Source organism: Scomber japonicus, chromosome 15 (assembly GCF_027409825.1).
Source record: "Scomber japonicus isolate fScoJap1 chromosome 15, fScoJap1.pri, whole genome shotgun sequence".
NCBI lineage: Eukaryota > Metazoa > Chordata > Actinopteri > Scombriformes > Scombridae > Scomber > Scomber japonicus.
The window spans coordinates 13,921,407-13,938,228 of record NC_070592.1 but is presented as its reverse complement, the minus strand read 5'-3'; the positions used below and the strand labels follow the sequence as shown (position 1 = coordinate 13,938,228).

Genomic DNA, 16,822 nt, shown 5'->3' with positions numbered 1-16,822 from the left:
AAATGAAAGTTGCATATTGGACCAGGATTGGCTCTACTAGTTGTTACTAGACTGACTAGTGGTGATGTCACAAATCATGCTCATAGGTTCATGCCTTTAACTCAGATTTTTTTCTTCAGCAGATGGATGTGAAAACAGCCTTCAAGTGTCAAACTCTGCAAATATTCTTCAAGGTGAACCTCAAACATTCAACTGAAGGAACAAGAAGAAGAACACATTTTTGAGTGGAGGGGAATTTTAATATTTACCAATAATTTTATTAATAAATTGCATATTATGGGGTTTCTGCAATTTGAGTATCCTGGATTATAAATTTTAAATGTTAATGAATACAAAACTAAGCAGAATATTTTCTGATTTTAATAAAACACATTTTGTATTTCGCTTTTTGTTGTTGTGTATGTGTGTATTTTACAGTAAATTGTGTTAAAATATGCACACATAGTAATTGCAAGGCACTGGAGAGGAGATTCACACTAAGGAAGAGGAGTATAAGCATGTTTCCTAACAAAAAATGTCCTCATCACAACAACCTCTCACGCAAACAGGAAATCTTGAGAAGAAGTCACAAAAATTCACATAATACCAAGACATGTTAGAAAAGAAAAAACCAGCCAGAGGCTCAACCCCCTCCGCCTCCTCAATGCAGCTCAAACAAGCAAACAAACAAACCAACAACTGGGTCAAACCCTCAAGCAATACCCCCACCATATAAACACAAGCATATAACACATCATCATCCAGCTATTAATATGAAAAGATTTGTCAATGTGACGCTGTTGTTTCTCAGGAAGTTCAAACCAAGTGCTCCCATCATCACAAATTCAGTGTGACACTGTTGAATCAACATCATTAGCTGAAATGTGGCTTGTGTTTGTTCTCTTTGCCAAGAAACCATCTCAGTCCATGTGTCTCTTGTTCAGTCTAACCAGGTGTAATATAATTCAATAACTATGTTTTGGTCCTGTGTTAGCCGGTTTTGAATAAGAAAAGTAAGGGACACTCAACTAGAAAATGACGCTGCTTAGTTCCTGTCAATCTGCATTTGTTCAATTTGTCACCACACTTTTCCATTCACAGACATTTCTGTCACATCATTTACTGACATTATGTCTCACTCATCATTTACTGAAATTACGTCTCATTAAGGTTTTTCTTTTCATTTCTGCTGCATCATGTAGCTTTAGTTACTCCCATCTCACATACTGGAAGGGTATTTTGGGCCACTGCAGCTTTTTGTAAATTAGGTTCACATGACAAGCCAGAGTGAGTTAGAAAAAAACCACAGTGTTTGTATGAGGAAACTCTACTTCCTCTTTTCAATGTGCAGGTCTGTTACGTTACCAAACGCTTGCACTTTCTTCCTGGGGCTACTTCAACAAGGTAAAAAGAAATTATTTATTCTTCTCTCTGAGAAAGGCATTTAGTTTGTTTGGCTGATATTTTGTGTGTCAAGGTCCACTGATTAAGTTTATAGCAATATGATGTGTATTAACATACTGTAGGACGGAAAGATTTGCTGATAAAAATGCTCAAAGATTGCATTAAACAGTTTTAAACTTCATCTTAAAAACTGTTGCAATGTTTTTAAGGAGAAAGATATAAAAGGCTAAAAATGTCTCCACCTTGCTTTAAACAGTCATGCAACGGCAATCATGATCGTGTTTAATCTTGAATGCAGTACACCATGTTGTGGTTTTAGACTTGGTGAGCCAAAGCTGATCAGATGTTGATACAAACTGATGCTATCAATCTGCAGTCGGGAGTTTACGGACATGATATTATGAAATTTCAATACTTTTAAGCCAATAAAAAATGCATTCAGTATTTCCAAAACTGAATTTTGCTCTTGGGAGGGTTTATAAACGGCAGTTAGAGCATCATGATGGGAAGTAAAATCCACAGAAAATATAGTTGAATAGAACTGGAGAAAAAGAAACAATTAAACAATGAAGCAGAGGTTTTAGTGTGTGGTCAAACATTTCTGGGGAAGCTCATGACTTCAGTTTGTAAAAGTTTGCAAAAATCCCGGCTATAGCCCTGATCATACACTCTGTAAAATGATTTGAAAATAATTGAAATTTCCTAGGAACTAAGGTGATATCTTCAATTAGCTTTTTTTGTTCAACCAACAAAACCCACAAATATTCAGTTATGTATCACAAAACAACAAAGAAAATCTGAGAAAATCCACAATCAAGAACCTGGAACTAGATCATGTTTAGCAATTTAGCTTTAAAAAAGACCGACAATGATCTGACAATCAAATAACAGATTAGTCAACTAATTAAGAATATTTGCTCATTGAATGTGTTTTACTTCTGCAGGATGCATATTCTTTGTTCAGTGTTGCTTTTGGCCTCTCTGGTCTGCATCCACTCATCATCTGCCTTAAATAAAGTGTGGGAAGAGTGGAAAATCAATCATCAAAAGGTTTATGCTAATCAGGTAGGGTCCTGAAAACTTTCACTCTCTTTGCTGTCAAACAAACAGACAAACACACATATATTTTGTGTGTCAGATTAGGCAGTCCTTCTGTTCTTTTCAGACTGAGCATGTCTTCAGGAGAGCGGTATGGGAGAAGAACATGAAACTAGTACTGAGACACAACCAGGAGGCCTCAGCAGGAAACCACAGCTTCACACTGGGACTGAACCACCTGGCTGATATGGTAGGTTTCTTCTCTAACAGCAGTCTTAGTCTCCAGCTGAGGAAACATAGACTCATATCCTTCACATCACAAACAGGAGCCACACACAGGCCTACTTTACACCTTCATCTGGAGTAATTCATCACTCTATTTATGATAGCTTTAACACACGGACAAAACTGCACTGAATTGTCGCAAAATATAATGTAGGTTTAGACACGCAGGTAATTTGATTATTATCACTTAATCAGTGCTGAAATAAATCCAATATAGTAATAAGGGTTATTGAAAATATATATGTAGAAAGCTCATTCAAATGCGTATTTGTTTGTGTGATATTATAGTTGATTAATAATAATACAGCAAGGTTCCTCTGCTATGCTAGGTACAAGTGGGTGTGCAGTGACGGATTTACAAGAGCTAACCTCAAACCAGGACAGCCAAGTAGGTCAGAAAGATAACAAGGAATAATCAGTATTTCTTATCCTTAGAAATAGTGTCTTCTTGTGGCTCCAAGCTAATCTCTGCATCACTTACATCTCTCTACCTGTGTTTTATCTGCTATAGCTTGAGCTTCAAGTTGAGCTACCTTGATTTGGCATTGTTCTGTAATACAGCTGCCAACACTTGACACACTTTAAAAATTATTCACCAAGAAAACTAACAAATATAGTATAGTATAGTATATAATCTGCATCACCTCTGAGCAATAAGTCTTTTTCTTTGCTCTATGGATCTTCTGCTAATTACCTAACAATATAGTGCTCATATTATTATTATTTGTACCATATATTCTGGATTTAAAAAACAAAAAAACTTTCCCACAACTCACAACTTTCCAAAGTAGCCTTGAATTGTCAATAAAAGACCCCCTAGGGTCCTAGGAAGAAAAGAGAGGAAACATCCCTCATTAAAGATTATTCACAGAAGTACTCCTACAAACTGCAGAGCCAGAATGGGAGCAATCAGACCAAGATGGTGCAACTATTTGGTACAAAAATGTATCTGAGAGACCTCTGGTGGATACAAACTGCATAACAAACACTTTGGCACTGAACACCAGTCCTTAATTTATCACCAATCTCTCCCTGGATCCCTTCAGATGCCTGCTTGACATAACAACCTGAAGTGCATTCACCCTCATTGACCAATTGCTGGTACAAGATGGTTGTCACTGACCAACACTGTTAATCTGCGTTTAAACCTGCACCCTATGGGCCTAATTTAAACCCTTACTGATGGAGCAGCTCTAATCTTCCTTTATATAATCTGATTTATTTAATCCACTATAGGCTGAACCAGTCTGGACAATCAGGACTATTATATGCTGATAGGCTGATAAAGTTACATAAAGTTGCGTGCAAACATTTATTTTTCCATTTTTTTTGTTGCCAACATACTTTCATTCAGTTAATGAAAGTTCAGCTCTCGCATTTAAAGAAACAAAGACTTTCAAAGTGGAAAAAAATAATTACACGTTTGATCGAAAAGCATTATCTTTTAATTATCTGCTGATGTATGATAATTAAGTATTCTATGTAAAAATGCATTAAAAACAAATGTATGGCACCTTTATAAGAGATGATAGTATGGTGTAATGTGCAGAAAATGCAATGCAAAGAAGAAATGATTATACATGTGCATTGTTGTTGTAGACATGTAGTTTTACGTTTCAGCATGGTTTCCCTGTTCATGCCTGTGAACTAAGATTTTTTGGGGAAAACAGGTGGAAAAACTCAGGAGGAAGGCCATTTACAAAGCTGCACTGGAAAGCACCAGAAAGATGAGGCTGTTTTTTATTTAGATCCTGAAGACAACAGGAAGCCGGAGCAGTGAATTTCAGATGGTTGTGACGTGTCCATGTTCACACGGTCTCTGCAGGACCCTGGCACTGATGCTCTGTAGCTTTTTGGACTTCGGTCAGAATTCCTGAATGAGAGTGTTTTACAGTTGCCTAGGAGACAAAATGTGTGGACGATTTCACAGGGGTGTCATCATCATTAAAACTAAGGCGTGAGTCAAATCTGACACAAGTGAGATGATAGACCTGGTGTGGCGTCATGGTAGATGAAATAAAGATAAAGTTTGTTCTCTTCTGAAGGCAGAAGTTCAAACTAAGATTAGAATAAGAGGAACTTGTGGTTGATTTTATGATTGCTTGCTAGTGTCACGAAAGCAACAAAAAAACCTGTCGTCAAAGATTTGTACATACTGTAAAACCCTGGCAATGGACGGCAATTCTCATGATGGACAGATAAATGGTTGCATGCTGGAAACAATCACGTGGAGAGACACTTTTAGGGGAGGTGTTTGAATTCAAAATGGACGAGTTGAAACTCACTGAAACTGATATGTATTTCGTCATGTCCTCACACGGCTTTATGTGTTATAAATAAATGCAAAATGGGTCAAAATTTAAGATGGGTGCTGTTGTGCAGAGTTCATTACAAATGTTTAATAATGTTATGCTTCCTTCATGTGCATTTCATATATTTACCAACTCTCCTCTCTATGAAGACAGCTGAGGAGGTCAATGAGAAGATGAACGGCCTGAAGCTGGAGGAGCCTGTTGAGTTCAGAAACAACACTTTTATGAAGGACCTGAGTGGCTTGACACTACCTCAGAGTGTGGACTGGAGAAAGGAAGGCCTGGTCAGTCCAGTCCGAAACCAAGTAAGCACTGTTATCAGATTAACTATTGGTAAAAGGGGGAAATCTAATGAGTAAAAAGTGGATAATCGTGACCCTGGAGTTATTACGTTATATCAGCTGAAGCTTCACAAAGTAGTTAACTAACAGATAAGTCTAATTTTGTTTGAATACAAAAAAACAATATATTAACCACTGAAGGGAGTTATGATAAGACATTTAGGCACAGACAACAATATAGCTGCATTTATACATTTGGTTCATAATCCAGTTCGTAATGTTTTACAAACTATATATTTTAAGACAAATTAGACAGAATATTCAAAAATGTTTCTCCAGGAATCATCTTGCTCAGTTTGTTTTGTTTTGGCTCCTTCCTCTTTCCTGTCTTTTTCTGCTGGGGTCTCAACCTTAAACAGACAAAAAGCCAGTTAGCAGCAGCAGCTAGCATCCTGAAAGAACCTCATATTCTTACATATTAACATTTTGGCAGTCATTGCTGTTATTTTTGAGTAGACAGAGTAACTCAAGTCACTAACAACGTTAATTAATGCTAACAACTGTGCTAACGGTGTAAAATCTGAAAACAGTTTAGACCAGATTAAAATCTGACTTTAGCTCAGTTGGTGTTTTTATCAGTAATTCATGAAGAATTTGGATAAAATAATACATTTTTAGGTTTCAAAACTAAAGATTGAGCAACATTTCACATGCCTTTCAGCTGCTTTAACCAGTCACTGAGCAGGTCACATGGTACAGAGACAGAATCTGATTGGTTGTCCAGTCTACATTGTGACCACTGATTGGTGCTTTGCAGTTGGAAACTTATAACACCAAGTTTGAGACTGATTTTTGAGACAGAATATCTTCCTTTTTCAAAATTTTGGGTCAATAGTGCATAAAACAAAACAAATACATCTGCAGAAATGTTATTAACTTGTAGAATACACACTAAAAATCATTGGGGTTAATTTTTTACCCAATCTGAGTCAATATAGCAACATGATACTGGGTTAATGTTACCCAGAAAGCTGTTCAAGACAAGGGGGTGTTTTTATTTTAGTGTTGGGTTATTTACTCAAACTAAAGCTTCTTATAATCTGCTCCTTAAATGTCACAGTTTATTATTGATTGTTAAAAAAAGTTGTGTCTCTTTTGAATGCCACATGCACATCATTTTGTACAAGAAACAAAACATTTGTGACTGTTTTTAACTAAAGCTTATTGTGTGTAACACTGGATCAAAATAACAGATTGCTACTGGTCAAAGTTAACCTAATGTTGCATTGGTGCATGTAACTAGTTAGATTTATTATCTAATTATATATTTCATAAGGGATTATGTGGATCATGCTGGGCCTTCAGTTCTCTGGGAGCCCTTGAAGGCCAGATGAAGAAACGAACAGGTATCCTCGTGCCCCTGAGCCCGCAGAACCTGGTGGACTGCAGCACCTACGATGGAAACCACGGCTGCAAAGGAGGTTACATCTCTAAAGCCTACACATACATCATCCGCAATGAAGGCGTTGACTCAGAGAGCTCTTACCCCTACGAACACCAGGTCAGCCTCAGCTTCTTTGTCTCTTTCCTTGTTTCCTTCATCTTATAAATGTTTGGATACAGTATTTTCAGAAGATCTGATAAGAAATTAGAAGAAAAAGCATCATGCAATGAGCCATTTCATAAATATGGATGAAGCTCTTTGAGAAATCTATTTTTAGCTGAAGTATATATAGCCTTATATTTTCATTGTACATATGCAGTGTGATTGCATGAATAATGTAGATGTATATATCATCTGCTGAATATTATGGTTTGATTTTAAAAATATTATAAGTTTCATTAAATACTGAATTTTGACACTTTTACTTGTAGAACGGGAAATGTCGCTACTCTGTGAAGGGAAAAGCCGCTCACTGCTCTAACTTCCACATCCTGCCACGTGGAGACGAGATGGCTCTGCAGGCCCAGGTGGCCGCAGTGGGACCTGTTGCTGTGGCCGTCAACGCCATGCTGCAATCTTTCCACCTCTATAAAGGAGGTGAGACCAAAGGCTTGTGGATAAGGTTTTGGTTTAGTAATGTAATGAGACGCTTCAGACATTTTAAGTTTCATTTGGTGTGTTAAAAAAAATCCTATTATTATTAGCATATCTGTTATTTAGGGAAATACCATGTTATCTGAAGTGTGACTTCCTTTTGCTTCAGTGCTTCACCTTTATTTAAAACTTATATAAAATGAGCCACGCTCTGCACAACATGTCTCACTCTGTTGAAAGAGTGTTATCCCCACGCAGCTGAAACTGTTCACAAAACCACATTTCTTCTCAAATCTAAACATGTTTAAGGTTTAACTGCTGTAAGGGTGAAGGTTTTATTTAAATATATAGTATATAGTTAGAACACATTTCTACACAATTTCTGTCTTTACTTAAATATTTGTAAAGTTAATTCTTCATTGCTTGTTTTTTGGATGGAGGCACATCATATATGAGTTCACTGTATTTTATCTTATAGACCAAAAGCTGTAAGAACTAAACAAATAAATCAGCACACGTGTGACTTAAAGGTGCATTGTTTAGAATTTAGTGGCATTTAGTAGAACAGACTTGGCAGAAATTAAATATAACATTAATAAATGTGTTTTAATTAGTATATAATCCCATGAAAAGATTATTACACACTTGGAGGTAGATGGGAGGGGGTATTCAGTTGGTTGCAATCTGCAACCTCACCATTAGATGCCACTAACTGTACAGACTAGTGCTTTAACAGGATGAACTCTGAATTAGATGTAGTCGTATGAAGCTACAGCCCCGTTCACTTATCATTAAGAACCAAAGAATATCATAATGATTTTAAGTGTCAGACAGAGCAGGCAGTTGTAACGCCACTGTGAGGCTATAATGGGGATATCAGTGGCATTTTATGGCTTTAAACTTGATTGTCTGAGCCACTGTAACATTTTATTAACCCTCTGCATCTTTCAGGTTTATACAACGCACCCGACTGTAACCCAAAATTCATAAATCATGCTGTTCTGGTTGTCGGCTACGGTTCAGACAGAGGACAAGACTTCTGGCTGGTGAAGAACAGGTACGTTTTGATTTCAGATGTGTGACATCAGTCAAAAGAAATGTGTGACTTCTAATATGTTAGTAAAAATATATGTTAGTAATAGTATATAGTATAATATGTTAGTAATAGTGTTTTTGTGGTTCCAGTTGGGGAACTGCATGGGGAGAAAAAGGCTTCATTCGCATTGCGAGGAACAAGAACAACCTCTGTGGCATAGCCAGCTTGGCTGTTTACCCCACACTGTGATCATGTGACCAGACACCTGAAACACATCTCAGTAGAGTTTAAGTTATTTAATTTAATATCTGAGATCAGATGTTTTTCATTATTGACATAAAGCACATTGCAGTTACTGTACAGAAAGGCTGCAGTATATTATATTAAAAATACGATATATAATAAACAATATTTAAATCACTTTTTGTTTTGGTATCATTTCTATTTCATGTTTTAAAATTTTGAATGAATACTTACAAATGTTTCACTTTCTTCTATAAGCTCTCATCTTTCATTTTCTCTCATTTGGGGTGATATTACATGTAATTGTATATGTTATTAGTCTTGACACTGCAGTTTTTTAAAATATTCTTAATGGATTCATTTAATGTTTTGTGCATAATGAATGATTTTGTCCCCTGTCACTTACAATGAAAGGGATCTTCTAAAGGCAACAAAACCTTTTTCAATATTAATTTGGGCACCTGAACATTGTTTAAAAACACGTTTGAAAAACCGTGAACCCTCCTTTAAGGAGATTAAGACGTGGATAAATAAAAGATAAATGAGCATTATTATAATTGTTAGTAGTTGAAGTAGTAAGAGTTGTTGTGGTAATATTTAAACATGTCAACAAGAGGGAAAAGTTATGTAAAGGATAGCTACAATTTTTTGTCTTGGTGGTCAATGTAAAGGTTTTAGTCTAATATATAATCATTAAATGATTTGTCACCATCAGCCTGTGTGTAGTTCATTTTCTTCATCAAACTTAATCATTATCAATTCTATTTTATTTTACACATATTCACCCTCCTTTAACATTCATGTTTTAGTGTTTAGACTATAAGAGGAAGAGGAGAATGTAAGTAGTAATTAGTCTTACTGCATTAATGATGATATCAGGTAGAAGTTGCAGCAGTACGACCAGCAGAGGCAGAACAGCAGAGTGGTAGATCAGCTGTAATCAAACTGGCTGCTGTCTTTAATGATTTGCAGGTGTGCAGCAGCTCAGGTAATAAATAGTGACTCCTTTAGATTACAACTTGGATTTTCCCTTAGTCATCTGGTTAGGTGGGTCATATTTGAGCTTCTCTGTGGCATCAAGGTGAGGACTAATACTTTCCAGTGATGGTTTTGTGGGAGTTTTTTTAGTGTTTGTATTTACTTGATTTATAATTAATGTTGATAGCAGAAAGATAGTGTTTTTTTTACACCTAGAGCAATAGCAGGTGTATAGACAGTGGATGTCATGGATGAGTCACTGATCTATTTAATGATCACTTTTACTATGAGAGTTTAGTCATGTTTTATCTCCCCACTGTTTAATGTAATTGCCATCTGCTGGAGGCTTTTAAACTCTAACAAAGTTTGCTCCAACTATCCAATCAAAGAGTAAACCTACTTCTAAAACTGTGTTTTGTTATCACTGAGTCTTGAATGAAGCTTCCCCCTATGTTGTGTTTTGTTTCGCAGATCCAGAAATGTGTCGGAGCTTGCTTTTCGCCCTCTTGTGTGGATTTGCAGTGGCCATTATCAGACCAGAGCTGGATCAACACTGGGAACTGTGGAAGAAGATGCATAATAAAGTGTATAATGAACAGGTGAAACCAAGGACCTTTTTGAAATTTGTCAACCATGTCACTTAACTGTTTCTGTATATACTGAGTGTCTCTGCATTGTGAATTAATGAATTACCTAAAACAATCTTGATTATGCTGTCTTCATCTTTCTGTGTATCAAACTATTTTGTATTAAGGATTACTTGGCTGTCCTGTATTACATGTGGTTAATGCTTTGTTTTCAGAATGAGGAGTTGGGTCGTAGGCGGATATGGGAAGCAAACTTGGATATGATAAATGTTCATAACCTGGAAGCCTCCCTGGGCTTGCACACCTATGAGTTGGCAATGAACCACCTGGGAGACCTGGTGAGTGGGCTAAAGTGATACTGACATAACTAAAAAATCACATTTAGTGCCATCCTGACAAATTGACACTGATGTGAAATGCAAACATAACTTACTGGAAATGTGTCTTCATTTAGACCACTGAGGAGGTCACTGGCACACTCATGGGTACCACTGTGCCTTCTGACCTGGAGAGGAGTACCTCCAACTTTGTAAATGTTAAGGATCTACCAGAGTCACTGGACTGGAGGGAAAAAGGCCTGGTGACTGAGGTCAAGTCACAGGTAACGTCGTCCCTCAAAGTATCACTGCACACTAACATGGGTTTAATATCTGCACTAGTTCGCTTTAGCCGGTGCATTCATGAACAATTTCTTGGATTTGTAGGGTGATTGCGGCTCTTGTTGGGCCTTCAGTGCAGTTGGAGCTCTGGAGGGGCAACTTAAAAAGACTACAGGTGTCCTGATGTCCCTGAGTTCTCAAAACCTTGTGGACTGCTCCATAAAATACGGCAACCATGGGTGCAATGGTGGCTTCATGTCAAATGGCTTCAAATACGTCATGAAAAACCAAGGCATAGACTCTGACGCATCCTACCCCTACGTAGGAAAGGTGAGCTTTGGAAATGATGCAACAAAACTTGAGCTCAACTGTGGTTAAATATTAAGAACTGAAATCTGCAACTCTCCTCCACATCACTTTCTCTTCAGCGTGGTCAGTGCAAGTATAACACACTTCATCGGGCTGCTAACTGCTCAGGATATGCCTTCATACCAGAGGGGGATGAATCTGCATTGAAGGCTGCCATAGCAGAGGTTGGCCCCATTTCTGTGGCAATTGATGCCTCAAGGCCCAAATTTGTCTTCTACCGCCATGGTGAGTAGTTGCGATCCAATTTACATCGTAAAATTAAGCTTTTTTTTTTTTTTCCCCTTCTATGAAACTGGTCTATGGTTTGTCTCTAAATGTCCTCTGAAGTTGCTGGTGTGAGGAAGTGAGTCTTCTCCATCTTTGTCTGGTTTCAAACTGAGAAGTTTTGCTTTCAACACATGACCTGTGTGGCCCAACAGGTGTCTACCGGGACCACAGGTGCAGCCATAATGTGAACCATGGAGTGCTAGCTGTGGGCTACAACAGAGAGAGAGGACATGACTACTGGCTGGTCAAAAACAGGTCAGTTTGAGTCTGGTTTTTTTGTTTTTATTAATGTAAATATTTATTTCTGGCTTTTTAATTTTAAATACTCTTTAATTGCAGTTGGGGTGTAAATTACGGAGATGAAGGCTACATTAAGATGGCTCGAAACAAACATAACCAGTGTGGCATCGCCCGCTACGCTTGTTACCCTATCATGTGATCAACGGATGACTCAGTTCTGGATGTAAAGATCTATAATTTAATCTTATTTTATAAAATAAACACTTTGACTGTGTGTTTTTTGTTTTTCCTTCACATGCTACTGAGTCAGCATATTCTGGTTTCACTCTAATTCCTCAAGTCTTGAATTTCTGTAAAGAACTTTGGCAACATTCACAGTAGCCTTAGCCATCTCAATGAGACAAAGATACTGTGGGCTGTAAAACTGGCCCAACAATGAAACCCATGAATTGACCCATTAAGCACAATGCAAAAGCCTTCAAACTGACCTCACCTAAATGTAATTCAGCCTTCATTACTAAAAGAATTGCCTTAGTCTCCTTAAGCTGCTAGATGACCACTGACTAAAAGATGGAGGTGAAGAATATAAAATCTATCATAAATCTTGATGGCAACTATCTACCTGGAAGTTAATGTTTTGGCTAAAGTGAAAATTTCTCTAAATCAAGGTTTGTTTGTTTTTTATCAAACGGATGCTTAAATCCTGTATTTGCAGAGCCCATTATTTAATGTTGCTAGAGAGATTAGCTACATTGTTAAAGAAACGATATATAAATGTTGCAGTATACTAGATTGATATCCTTCCAACTACTCTTTCCACTAATAAAGATAAGATGACTGAATAAAATTACTGTACCTATTGAACAGTGAAAGATCTGTCTTGAAAATCAAGATATTGGGTCAGTGGGTTCAAGTTCAGGTTTTACTTTACATACAACTACTTTAAGTGTGAAACAAATCTCTGAATTAAGTAAAAATGTATCTCATGCTTTGCAATGCAATCATGACAGTTTATTTGAAGTTTTATTTCCATTACGATTTATAATTTTCTTCATAGAACTGGATAAATGGCACAAAAGTGCAGACCCCAGCATAATGAACAACTCTCACATAAAATAAATACAGCACCTTTTCAGCATCACTAAAATATTCTCAATATGCAGAAGTAATAAATACTGAATTTACCAAGATTTTCAGTCATTTACAAAACACAAAGACAACACACAATAGATTTCGTGTCATATCGAACTCTTTTTTTTGGATTTGTTTTCCTTGATCTTTTGTTCCACAAATTCCATACTTGCACGTACAAACATCTACAGTTTCTACACACAGTACATTGATTTTTGAATTGAACTCACATTTAGAGTACAACCTTTTATTTTAATAAACAGGTTAGAGTCAAACTAAAGGAAACGCAAACATAAACTCCTTCAGTACAATTACAGCGAAGGATTCTTACAGTTCTTTGCAGATGACGGAGTTGTTTTCTGGCATAGGTTGGTCCTTTTGTTGTTTTTTTTTCAGGATTCATTCACGATTGAGCCATCAGCAGTGTTCTGAGTGGAGAGTTGAGTGGACAGAAACCATGCCATAAAAAGCCCCCCATGTCTTTATCAGACCGCCATCAGTAAAGGATATCTTCAAGCTGTTATTTTAACCATATCACTGCCGTCATTATACATAAAACTCATGTGTATATATATATATATATATACTGTATGTGTACTGTGTATATATATATATATAATGAAAATTCCACACACAGCAACATTTAATAGTAAACTTTTACATTTTGGACAGGAGCTTCAATTTGACAGAGGGCGCTCTTTTGATGAGTTGATAGGCTGTGGTCCTTTCAGATTTAACACTGACTTCCCTTTTCCTCAGAATTGCTGAGGACCACAGAGGGGAAAGGCTCCACTATATTGCTCACACTTTCCCCATTTAAACAGACTCATGGATAAAATGTTAAATTGTTACACTGTTTGTACATCATCATCATCATCATCAAAATCATCTACGCACATTTTCTGTTCCCTTCACCTCAAGTGTATTGCCTTTTTCCGGCCGTATCTTGTACCTCAATCATCTGTGACTAGATGATTTGCATGATTCACAAGCATCCTCCTCAGAAATTCAGGCATATATATATATAAATTTTTATTTCTTTTTTTTTTTAAAGGGGTACCTGGGTTGAAGGTAAACAAGGAGCACAGTCACCACTAACTTACTTTCAGGACACATACTCAATTTTCACCAATTTAACCCCACTTTGATTAAGAACAATCACTGCAAGCAACAAATCTATGTCATCATACGACAATGAAAACACTAGTTCTTGCTTTAGACAAAAACAGCTGGCATACAGGACATCCAAGAAGTCAGACGATAAGATACGAACATGCGTCACGATCGGTTGAATACAGAAGGATCAGGGGTGAAGTCTGTGAATTTAGGATGTGATCTTTTATCTGTATTTTTACATAGAACAAACCTCACTATCTCTGAGACTGGCAATCTTTGATGGGATTTTGTTTATATTCTGAATTGCATCAGCAAAAGAGCACCCAAGTCTGTTATGAAGGACGATACAATAAATTCTACACTGCATATATTGCATTAGATGTGTTTTTTTTCCTCTTTTCTCGTAATGTAAATATAATCCGTGGTCCCCAACTGAGCTTTATTCATCACAGGGATGAAAACACAGCAACAGAAAAAAGTAGAAAAATATGTGACAGACATTTCTGCACAACAGACCATTTACAGTCAGCAAAACTCACACTCACTCACTCACACACACACATACACACACACATAAACACTTATTTCCTCATGAACAACGTGTCCTAACAGTCTCTCAAACATAAACGAGATGTTATGCACAAGACTTTGTACACCAACAGCAACCGATTTGACAACACTAAATTAAGAGTTTGACATTTTGGGAAATTATTTGAATTGTTGTCTTTTGATGAAAAGATTTATATCACTCTCATCTGTGTATTAAGGACAGAGCTATAGTTAGGACCAACTAGGCCAGGCTACTCATTTAAACCATGCTTCCAGTAGCCATATTTATACTAAGCTAAAGCTAAATGTGTCAAGGCTTTAGATCTATTCTTACAGACAGACATGAGAGTGGTATCGAACTTCTTATCACAGTCTAAAGCAGGTAATTTCCCGAATTGTTAAACTATTTTTATTTCTCTTTCTCTCTCTCACACACACACATGCACACAGAGTTTAAGAGGTCAGACAAACTCCTGTAGCTGAGAAAGTATCTGTAATCCATCTGAAGTTTTTGAGTTCCATCATCTGTCAAGTCAAAGGTAGAGGCTCATCCGCTGACAACGTCGAAGTCCTCAATGGAGTGAACAAAGCCTCAATCATCCTGAACATGCACACACACACACACACACACACACACACACACACACACACACACACACACAATCCAGAGAACGTCTTTAGGTCAAACATCACACTCAACTCCCATTTAAACCACTTGGCAGCAGCAGCAGCGCCCATGTACTCAGTCACTGATTGTCAGCACACATATCGATGTACACCTTTGGAGAACTTATACCTAAGTGGTGATATGTATAAATAATCAAATCCTTTAAGAGTGCTTGAGTCCAGTTACTTTTGTAAAACTGCTTTTAAACTACTTGGAGACAGTAAAGCATCATCCCACTACTGAGTACAATAAGTAGTACATTTTCATTTTTTGGGGGCACAAATGGATGCAGTGAAGGAATGACTGAACAGGAGCCCTTAAATTTAAATTAGACCAGTGATTTGTAATCTCTGTTTGTGCCACACTGCCTAATCAATAGGAGTCTCTTTTTTACTGCTTCATTTTGGCCCTGTTTGATTTGTGCTTGTGGGTATAATTTAGTCATATCAGGACTTCCAAGGGGCATAAAACACAACTTGAAGAAAGTACTGAAGACAGCACAAACAGAAAATGTCTAAACAATAAAAGGCAAAAATAATCAACTTGTTTTGTGAATTGTTTTCATTTTAAGGCTACTGCAGCTATGCATTTGGTATGACGCCAGACCCGAAATATCAGAATATGATCCTGTATGTGCAATAATTTGGTGCAGTGGTGCTAAAATATAATACCAACTGTAAACATAGTCTAAGCATTTCATCACACCTGAGCTACTGCATGATCTAATGTATGTGATCATTAATAAGCCTTAAAATGTGTGACCGCTGCTTCATGCATTCTGCTGTTAGATCAATAAAATCTGCAATGATTGGATAGTATGGTCTACATGGCTGCACTGATTTTCATTAAATAATGTCTAAAGGAATAAATGAGACTCATTCTCTCTTCTTCACACACACGCACACATGCAATCACACACAAGCACACACTCACATGCTCACACAGCTAATTTAGGCTAATATTACACAACAGTATCGGCTCTCGCGTTAGCACTTGACCAAAATCCATCCCACAGAAGTCCCAGTGTTGCAGACACCATCACACTGCCACAGCTGTACTGTTTAACTACAGGGAGGGAGAAACATTAGTTTGGACGTTTAACACCGAACACTCAGGAACTGGATCAAACTATTCCCATTTACAAAGGAGAATCCTGTGAAATGTATCTCCTCCTGTCTCTTTTTTGAGGAGTAGACCAGCTTAAAGCAGGGACAACAAAACTGTGAAATTAAACTCTCTGTTTCTAGATCAATTCAGCCGGCCTCACTGGAGTGTTTTCATGTCCTAGCAGCTCTCACCGGGTCTGGCTTTCAGTAGGCAGTGGTCAACAGTCATGGGCACTAAATATATATTAATATACTAAAAATATATTCATCCTGAAAATCATAGTATGATATTTTCAAAAGAAACTGAACTGTAGCAGTGACGTCACAGCAAATTAAAAAGCACCACTGTAAGTCAGTCAGTGAGGACAGACGTGAAAGAAAAACACTGCAGTCATATTTGAAAACTGATAACATACACGGATTGAAACTTTTCACTTGTCTCACACATTGTGGCTTTTTTTTCCCAGTTCTCATTTCTTCATTTGAACGCTCTTGTCTTCTCACTGGGCTGTATATCTGTGGGAATTTTAACAAGTCATCCTAACTGCACATTTCCTTTTCTAACGCAAAAACCACTGTGCATTTACTCTTTTGTAA

At 37.2% G+C, this 16,822-nt stretch overlaps 2 protein-coding genes across 2 annotated transcripts; both read left to right on the top strand.

The window, feature by feature from the left end:
• The first annotated feature begins 1,361 nt into the window (after positions 1-1,361).
• On the top strand, positions 1,362-8,712 carry LOC128373690 (procathepsin L-like). Its single transcript, XM_053333841.1, has 8 exons — positions 1,362-1,383; positions 2,328-2,448; positions 2,549-2,671; positions 5,168-5,323; positions 6,636-6,860; positions 7,175-7,340; positions 8,289-8,394; positions 8,523-8,712. Exons 2-8 carry the CDS (start codon positions 2,329-2,331, stop codon positions 8,620-8,622), a joined length of 996 nt encoding a protein of 331 aa, XP_053189816.1. The 5' UTR covers positions 1,362-1,383; position 2,328; the 3' UTR covers positions 8,623-8,712.
• Positions 8,713-10,011: 1,299 nt separating this feature from the next.
• On the top strand, positions 10,012-11,919 carry LOC128373691 (cathepsin S-like). Its single transcript, XM_053333842.1, has 7 exons — positions 10,012-10,193; positions 10,397-10,519; positions 10,636-10,782; positions 10,886-11,110; positions 11,209-11,374; positions 11,569-11,671; positions 11,756-11,919. Exons 1-7 carry the CDS (start codon positions 10,074-10,076, stop codon positions 11,853-11,855), a joined length of 984 nt encoding a protein of 327 aa, XP_053189817.1. The 5' UTR covers positions 10,012-10,073; the 3' UTR covers positions 11,856-11,919.
• Positions 11,920-16,822: the final 4,903 nt, after the last annotated feature.